Source organism: Pteropus medius, unplaced genomic scaffold (genome assembly GCF_902729225.1).
Source record: "Pteropus medius unplaced genomic scaffold, Ma_sr-lr_union100, whole genome shotgun sequence".
In the NCBI taxonomy this organism is placed as follows: domain Eukaryota; kingdom Metazoa; phylum Chordata; class Mammalia; order Chiroptera; family Pteropodidae; genus Pteropus; species Pteropus medius.
The window spans coordinates 3,568,200-3,576,868 of record NW_024354499.1 but is presented as its reverse complement, the minus strand read 5'-3'; the positions used below and the strand labels follow the sequence as shown (position 1 = coordinate 3,576,868).

The 8,669-nt window shown below is 50.8% G+C and overlaps 1 protein-coding gene across 1 annotated transcript in view; it reads right to left on the bottom strand.

Moving 5' to 3' along the window:
- Window positions 1-336: 336 nt before the first annotated feature.
- The window catches only part of VAX2 (ventral anterior homeobox 2), a 28,030-nt gene continuing 19,697 nt past the window's right edge, over window positions 337-8,669 (bottom strand). The window contains exon 3 of the mRNA XM_039852538.1: window positions 337-1,007. Coding sequence (XP_039708472.1) covers window positions 558-1,007 — 450 coding nt within the window. The 3' untranslated portion in view covers window positions 337-557. The remainder of the gene's footprint in view (window positions 1,008-8,669) is intronic.

Sequence of the window (8,669 nt, the reverse complement as noted above, 5' to 3'; positions counted from 1 at the left end):
TCTAAAGCAGGTGAGGTCTCACCTGGGTTTCCCTCTCTCGGGTTCTCTGGACGCGCCCTCTCGAAGGACTTCACATCTCCCTGCTCAAGTATTTTTATGTTTGAAAGAGGAGCTTGCCAAGGGCAATGCTTACCCCACAAAAGCACCGGTGCTGCCACTGTGGGCTGGGAATGCCCCGGCCGGGACCTCTAACCTGGAGTGAGAGTCAGGTCCCCCCATCACTGTGGACATAGCCCCAGTTTCTGCCCCTTCCCATGAAAGGTCCCCCTGACCCGAGTCCATTTTCCTTCCCATCGAGAGGGTAGAGAGGCAGCGGTGGAGCTGTGGGGACTCTGGTTCCCTTCTTGTCATTGTTATCCGTTTATTTCAGTGAGAGGCGCACGCACTCACACGGCACTCACACACACGAGCTGCGTGACCACGGCTGTCTGGTCACGGTCGACAGTCTCTGAGCTGTGGGGCAGGTCGGTGGGGGCTTGTGGCTGCCCACCTCCTCTGGGCTTGGGAGGTGGGGTGGTGCTGTGCTTGGGGACGAAGTGTCACATGGGGGCGGAGGCTTAAGCGTTAGCTTTCTTGGCACCACTGGGGCTGCCTACTCTCCGTTCTAGCCGGCTGTAGGGCCTGCTGTAGGGCTCAAAGGCTGAGGAGCCCAGTCCGTAGCCAGCAGGCAGGTCCAGGAGTGGGGCCGTGGAAAAGCAGAGCGCTGGAGGAGCAGGTGGCAGCGGAGGGGACGCAGAGGCTGAGGTCAGTGGGTTCAGGTGCGGGGATGAGTTCCTGGGGTCACCCAAGGAGGTGCCCCTGTGGCCAGCAGGCAGGCCCGGCAGGCTGGGGGTCAGTGCCAGGAGGCTGGGGGCCCTGGGCACAGACAGCAGCCTGCCCTGCTCCAGCAGCCTCAGGATGTTGGAGGTGGCGAAGGCCTCGGATGCTGAGGAGGATGCCCGCTTCTCCAGGTCTCTGCTCTGGTCTTTCTTCTGTTTGGTGCGGCGGTTCTGGAACCAGACCTTCACCTTGGGGTAAAGAGGGCCAGGGTGCCAGGCAAGCAAAGGGGGCAGACAGGAGGAGAAAAGGAGAGGAAGGACATGAGGGTGTAGGGGTGTGGGGAGTGGGGGAGCAAGGGTGGAGTGAAAGGGGAAAGAAGAGCGTTCAGATCATCATCAAGGTCTTCCCACAACCAGCCTGCTTTGGGTGAACTGATAAGGAACCCTGCTCCCTCCCAAACCGTGGACACCCCTCCACTGTTAAGCTGACTCTGGCCTAGGATGGAGAAATGGATTGGCAGACGGAGGGTGGAGTTTGGAGGGCACAAAGGAAATTCTCCTCTCAGCCCAATACACCTTCTGCTTTTAGCCAAGTTTGTGGCTTCAGCCACCATTTATGTCCTGGTAATTCCCAAGTGGACATCCAGGCCATTATCCAACTGCGTGTTAAACTCCACATGTACAGACTCAGCTCAGATCCACTCCCCGACACAGAGGCCTCTCCCCACCTTCCCTCCTCCATGAGGGGCACCTCCATCCACCCACGCAGAAACCAGGGAGAGCCGCCGAGGTCCCCTCCTCAGGCCTCCGTGCAGTCCCTCCTCTCGCCCCTTGCTCCTCTTGCCTGGACTGTGGCAGCATCTCTCCCGCCATGTCTCTGGCCACCCATGAGAGCCACCTGGGGAGCCTAACTCATTCATTACTTCAAACCAATCTGCTCAGAATGAGGGCGGCTGGGACCCTGACACCAGGAGTTGTTAAAGTTCACCAGGCGACCCCAAGGTGAGAGAACCACTGCTTTAACCTTAGCATTTGTAAGGCCGGGGACATTAGGAAACTGGAAGGCTCTGGCTCACGACCTGCACATGTGTGGGCTCCCCACCTGTTCACACTCTGCAAACAGCCCCCATTGGCCACTTCTTGGCCCTAGGGTTCTAAATAACGGCTGTGTGATCAGCCCTTAGGAGGATGGACATGGGGAGAAGCCCAGGCAGGGGCCAGAAGTGGGCTTGAGCCATTTTGCAGGGAATTCTAGAATCCCAGACACCTGGGGTGTGGTCTAGAGTTTGGCACAGGATCATGGTGGTGGGCACGACCCCTTGGCTTTGCAGAGTCCTCACCCCAGAGAGAAGCATAGCCAGAGGAGGGTCAAAGTGAGACTCTCTAAAGTGTCGGGCCCACAGCAGGGGCCGGTTGCCTGGTTTGAGGATGGTCTCAGCTCTCCTACCTTGGCTCCAACACTACCTCTGAAGTGAGCTCTCTAACCCAATACGGCCATTCCTTTGTTTGAATCTATCATAGTTCCTCCGACCTCATTGCCTGTAAGGGCTGGGTTTCTCAACATGAAACCAAGTGTGGCGAGATTTTGAGGGGGGACTTCCAATGGCCACAACTCAAAACTGGGGACGAAGAGATATCAAGTACTCTACATCCTAAATGGAACCACCAACAAAAGGGCAGAGAGACTCTTTTTCAAGGCCTATGAGAGGGGAACTAGCCCTCTACCACTGCCTTGGTCTATAGAAGAAAGGCTGGGAGGGAAGCTCAGCGGTCAGCTCTCTGGGACCTCTAATGGTGACGGGGGACTTCCTCCCCTCTCTGAGAAGGCAAGGGTGCTCCCCGACCAAAGGCAAGTCAGGGGGCCCTGAAAGATTCATTCATAGGGACTGGAAGTGCCTGAGAGGAGAGACTGGCATTCACTTCCCAGCTGGAAGACTTGTCGAGCTATGGCATCTGCAGGCTCATGTCACTGGGCCACCGCTGCAGCACCCAGACTTGAGTTCAGGGAGCACAGAGGCTGGCCCTGTTTCTGGCCTGCAGGTTTCAGGAGGCTGGCAGCTGGCTGGAGCAGTGCGTGCCAGCAGGATGAGTAGAGACCATGGGGTGGACGGCCTGGGAAGAAAAGCTTTGAGCTTTTGGAGGATGTCAGTGAGGCCAGAATCTTGGTGGTTCTGGGTGAAGGAACCGAGAGTTGAGGAGGAGGAGGCAGAAGCATGAGGGCTGACTGGGTGGGGCAGAGCTAAGTCTGCCTGGGGCAATGCTGAGCATCACCGCTTCTCCAGCAAAGGCCTCCACCCAGCGAGGCTCCTCATACCAGAAGGTGTCTAGCTATTTAAAAAGATCTCTGTCTTCCTGCCACCACCCTCCCTGCCCTCTGACCTCAGGAGAGGTAGTTGATGGGAGAAGAGGGAGCAGGTGGCTCAGACAGGACTCCTTTCCAGAGGCTACAATGGGAGGTGTTAAAGACAGTGGGGTCTGTCTCTTGCAGGTCCCTCCAGCTCTGTTCTGGGGGCGAGGAACAGAGGACATTTGAAATAGAAGTGCTTGGTGTTTTAAACTGAATTGGATTAAGTTTCAATAACCAAAGGTGACCAGAGAGTTATAGGAGCTACTTGAAACCGATTGCTTCGTTCATTTACTCACTCATTCATTCAACAGATATGTATTGAGTGCCTACTATGTGCCGGACAGTGTTCAAGGCCGGTGGAATCAGCAGTGAATAAAGCAGAGCAAATCCTGTTATGCGAAGTGGACCGTGTAGAAGGGAGACATAACGAACAACAAATAAAAACAAACAGGCATGACTGTCAGGTGGCAATAAGTGCTTTGAGCAGGCTCTCAAATTATTTGGGATAAGGAACCACTGGGAAAATTTTCCAATCTGTCGCAGATCGAGAAATTTTTTTTTTTTGTAAAATACGATTTAAATGAATTACTACGAAAATTGCTATATACATATCTAAACACTTACTCTCCATGTCTGCACTTAACTTTTGTCATCAATAGGTAACAGTTTCTTGCTGGCACCAGCCCAAGGACTACACTTCGGAAGGCACCGCTTTAGAGAAAGGCAGCAGGATAGGTGGGGAAGAGACAGGGGAGGTGACTATTTTATTAATAGGACGGCAAATACAGCTTCTCTGAAGAGCTGACATTTGAAGGAGACGTCAGTAAGGAAAGGCCAAGGGAGATATGACCAGTTCTGGCTGAAAGAAGCTATTAGAACAAAGAAAACCCTTTTATCTCTGTAATTCCTGGAATTCAATTGCTCCAGATCCTTGGGGACCTTGAACCTGCATGTTGCTGCATTCCTTTCCTCTGCTGGGAAGCCTCCTAGCTTCTCTGCCTAGCTGGCACCCACCCTCTTAGAATCTCAGGCCAGGCACCAGCCCCAAGAACCCAGAGCCTCAGTTTCTCATCTCTTCAGTGGGAACAAAACTATCTGGGATGTTGCAGGGATCAAATAAGGAAATCCATGCAGAGGGCTTTGCATGGTACCTGGCTCACACTCAGTGTGTTATTTATTGTTAATAGTGCTCAGTTCTCTGTTCCTAGCTCTGAACTAGGGGGAGAGGACAGACCCAGAAGTCATGGTTTCTGCCTTTGAGAAGCCGATGGCCCAGGGGGAGAGTGACACTGACCCACTCTCAGCAAAGGGAGGGCAATTAGGTGCAAAGGAAGTGGCAGTAACAAGGGGTGTGACCGAAGATGCTTTCCCACACGTCCTGCCTTTCTGCAGCTCCCGGCTCGGCAGGGAGAGGTGGGCGTGGGCCGGTGCTGGCTGTGGGAGTCACCTGGAAGAAGGGCCTGGAAAGGGAGGGGAGAAGGCAGAGGGCAGGTGGGGCAGGGGCCGAGGTGCGCATGCCCGGGTTTAGGTCAGGAATTCACACCCTGGCTGCACCTTGGAGTTACCTGGGGTCCTTTTTTTCTAAGTTTCAATGTCCAGGCCTCATCTGGACCCATTAAATTAGAACCTCTAGGGGCTGGGCCCTAAGCATCAGTACTTTTTAAAAGCTCTGTAGGTGATTCTGATGTTGTGAACTATGAAGGTGGATGCTGAAGCTGTGAAGGTGGGAGTGAGAAGACCTGCCTGTCCACTTCCCATCGTGAAACTCAGTCCCTAAGGCGTTGATTTGTAAGGCTCAGAGAACAAGGGACAAACTGAGTGAGAGATAGGCTCAGAGCCTCTGAACTCACCACTCCTCCACGAAGCCTTCGGTTCCACCTCAGGGGTCGCACTCTTCCCAGGACCAAAGCTACTGGTCTCTTAAGGCTCAATTCAGTTGCTCCTCAATTCAGGGGCACAGGTCCTATCCTGAAGTGCAGGGCACTTCCTGGGGCATTGCCCTCCCCGTGCCTTCTAGGTGCCTGCTATGGTCTCCCTGGGGGCTGCCTTCTTGCCTCATCCCTCTCCTGATTCTCTGGAACTCAGTGACTGCTCGGTGGCTTCACCCCTGATCCCCTGCGAGACACCACTGTGACCCATGGCTGCACATCAGGGAAGTGGTCGTGGTTTCCACTTGGCTACCAGGAGAAAGGAAGCATTTGCTGGAAGATCACCCCCTTCTTCAGGCTCATGAATAATCAGTGTTAAATTCCAAAACTTATTGTTGATTTGGAAATGACATTAATTTTTAATGGACTGCTTCCTGTGACCATGGGCACATACTTAATCTGAGATACATGGTACCTGTGTATCTGGGCTAATCTGGATTTTGTAACCTGGGCCAGGAAAGTACTACCTATTCTGCTATTCTGGAAGAAGCTATCTGGGGCAGAGGCAATGGGCATGGGGCTGAGGACAACTGCTGGAGGGCCAGAGCTGCTCTTATCCAAGTTAAATGGTGATCATGTCAGTACTGGGACTTGGCAGTTTGTCCTTAGCTTGGCACCTGGCCCCTGGCCCTGAAAACGTCCCCCAGGCCAGCTGAGTGAGGGGAGCCCAGTAGCCAGCCTCATGTCTTCTTTTCATCCATAGCCACATCTTCTGCTCTGACCCTTATTCATACAACACACAAATAGCGAGCATCCTATACATGTCAGGATTGCCAGGTGCTGAGAAAACAAGAATAAATGAAAATCCATCTTTATCCATTTGGGTCTCAGACATCAGTAGTTGGGCAGATAGGTTAGCAAATGCTGTGACATGGTGTTTCTGTAGAAGTAGCAAATGATATAACGAAGAAGACTCTGTGGTCAGACAGCCCTGGATTCAATTCTGGTTTTTCTCTTAATTAGTTGGATGACATGGGAGAAGTTACTTAACCTCTCTGTGCCTCAGTTTCCCCGTTTATAAAACGGCATTTGTAATAATGCCTCCTCATTGGTTTGTTGTGATGACTCACTGAGCTAATAATCACAGACTTAGTAAACTGCCTGGCAGATACTGAAGTCTTTTAAGCAGCATGGTGACCACACCAGCTGAAAAATATATGGGGTGTCAGGTCTTCCCTAAAATTCTGACTTGGAACCTGTTGGATGAGTGTGGAATCTGAACCAGGAATCTGTATTTTAAAAGGAACCCCAGGGGCTCCACATATAGGTGGTCTGCAGACCACACCTTGGGAAATACTGCTTTAATCAAACACCATTCTCATTGAAACAAAGCATAGTGACAAAGTGTATTGGGGAGGAGGAGGCTCTAAAAACAAGGGGAATTGAACCACATGGGGCCCTCCTTGTCCTCTGACAGGAGGGCAGCTTTCAGAGCATGTACCCTTGGGGGATAGAGTGGGTGGAGGGGTCTGCTGATGGTTCCAAGAGTGAGATCCCTCTGAGACCCCCTCCTGCTCTCCAAAGCCTTCCTTCACTGCACAACCTTAGGTTCTGGACAAGGCCAAGGGCAGAAATCAGCAGTGCCCCGTCTTGTTCACTATTCCTACATCAGAAGGATCCTTATCCTGCAGAACTCTGTGGGTGGTGGGGAGAGGGGAGAAGGGCTTTACCATTCTGTCCAGCAGGTCCTATAAATGGGTTTCTTATTTAAATGTTCAGACAACTCAACTTAATTGGGCACATAGAGGGTAAAGAAGAGACTAGGAATTTGAATGGGCCCCAAGAAAACCCTAAGCTTTCTCTGCTTGAATTAGGACCACACCTAGGCCCTCCTGGTATCCAGGGAAGAGGGTAAAGATGCTGTTTGGCAGCGGGAAGAGAAGAGAAGCAGGCAGACACAGAGAGAAGCAGGCATTTGGAGAGCAGTCGGGCCACGTTTTCAGTGCAGCACCAGAGGGGAGGTCTGTGAGGACCTGGACCTGAAGCCTTGGGTCCACAACAAACTTTGGCTTCCAGTCTCCATCAGGCCTGTTTATATCACGGTCTCTGTTCTTGGATTTCCACAAGACTGTGCCTCTGTTTTTATCCCTTAGGAGTCCATCCATCATCTGAGCACACTTGAAGGAATCGATTTGCCTTTCCCCCCAAAGAGCCCTGACCTGGACCCTCAGATAATCATAGAAAAACCAGTTCCCAGGGAAATGCCAACATACCTTCCTAACATCACCACTTGGTCCTCAAATTTACCTGATCTAAAACAAAGCTCTAGATCTTCTCCCACTATTCTGTTTCTCTCCAGCTTTCTCAACTTGTTAAGTACCATCCCTGACCATTTCTCTCCTTTCATCCAGTTGTCCAACCCCAAACTGCTTCCCTTCCCCTTGCCCTGTGCATGCACTCCATGAACAAGTCCTAGCGGGCCCGATCTCCCAATAGGAGCACATTTCAGGTCAGTTCACTTCTCCCCTCCACGACCAACCACTCTGTTCGAGAGACCATACAGTAGCCCCTAACTAGTCCACTCTTGCCTCCTTTCTCCAGATGGCAGCCAGAGTGACCTCTGTAAAATGGCAGTCATCTTATGCCATCCTCCCTTCAACACCTGACAATGGTCTCTAAGCACTACATGATCTGCTCCACCTACCTACCCTAATACCCTCCAACTCAAGCCACACTGGCCTTCTGACACTTCCTAGAACATTCTATGCCAGTTCCCACCCCTAGGTCTTCACAGTGACCCTGTGTCTTGACTTTTCTTCTTCTGGCTCCTCATCTAGCAATCTCTTCCCTGTCAGCCCAGTATCATTTCCTCAGAGAGCTCTTACTGACCACCAATAAAGATTTCCTTCTAGTCTCTATATCACATTTTATCTCCCTCAGGCACTGTCAAAAAAAAAAGAGACAACAAGTCCAAAATGGAGTCACTTGTGCTAAGTCCACATCACCAAAACAAGACTCAGTACCTAACATAATGGCAGTGTCAGCCTCTCCCAGGAATGTAATCGTAATGAGTCGGTCTGGAATTTTCTGGTCAGCATTAGTGAGGTAACACACCTGACAGCCCCCCTCCGTCCCCCACAGGTACGTGCATAAGCCTGAAAAATCCTCTCTTTTCTCTTTCTGCCTAGAAAAGCCTTCCATTCTGCACAGCTCCTCAGAGCTCCTTCCTCCTTACTAGACAGGATATGGCCCCTTTCAATAAAGCCAATAAGATCTTTAATTTTATTAAATTAAATTTTAAATTAATACTCAGTTGAATTTTTGTTATGCCAGATACAAACTGTGAGGGCGGATGCCTGGTCTCTTTTCTTCTCTGCTGTAGCCCTAGTGCCTAGAACAGCACCTGTACATAGTGGCCATTCAATAGTATTTTTGAACAAATGTGTGGGAGAATTCCACAAAATCTTAGCTATATAACCTTAGGTAAGTTAATTAACCTTTCTGAGACCCAGTTTTCTGAAATGAGAATGATATTACTCATAAGGCCATCTTTTTATAAAAATTAGATGAGCTAATAATGAATGTGGCCGCTTGAAATTTTGAGCATGTTATTTAATTTCTTTGTGCCTCTGTTTCCTTCTCTTTAAGGTAGAAATAACATATAGAGACTCATTCTGGTGTAATAAAAACTATATT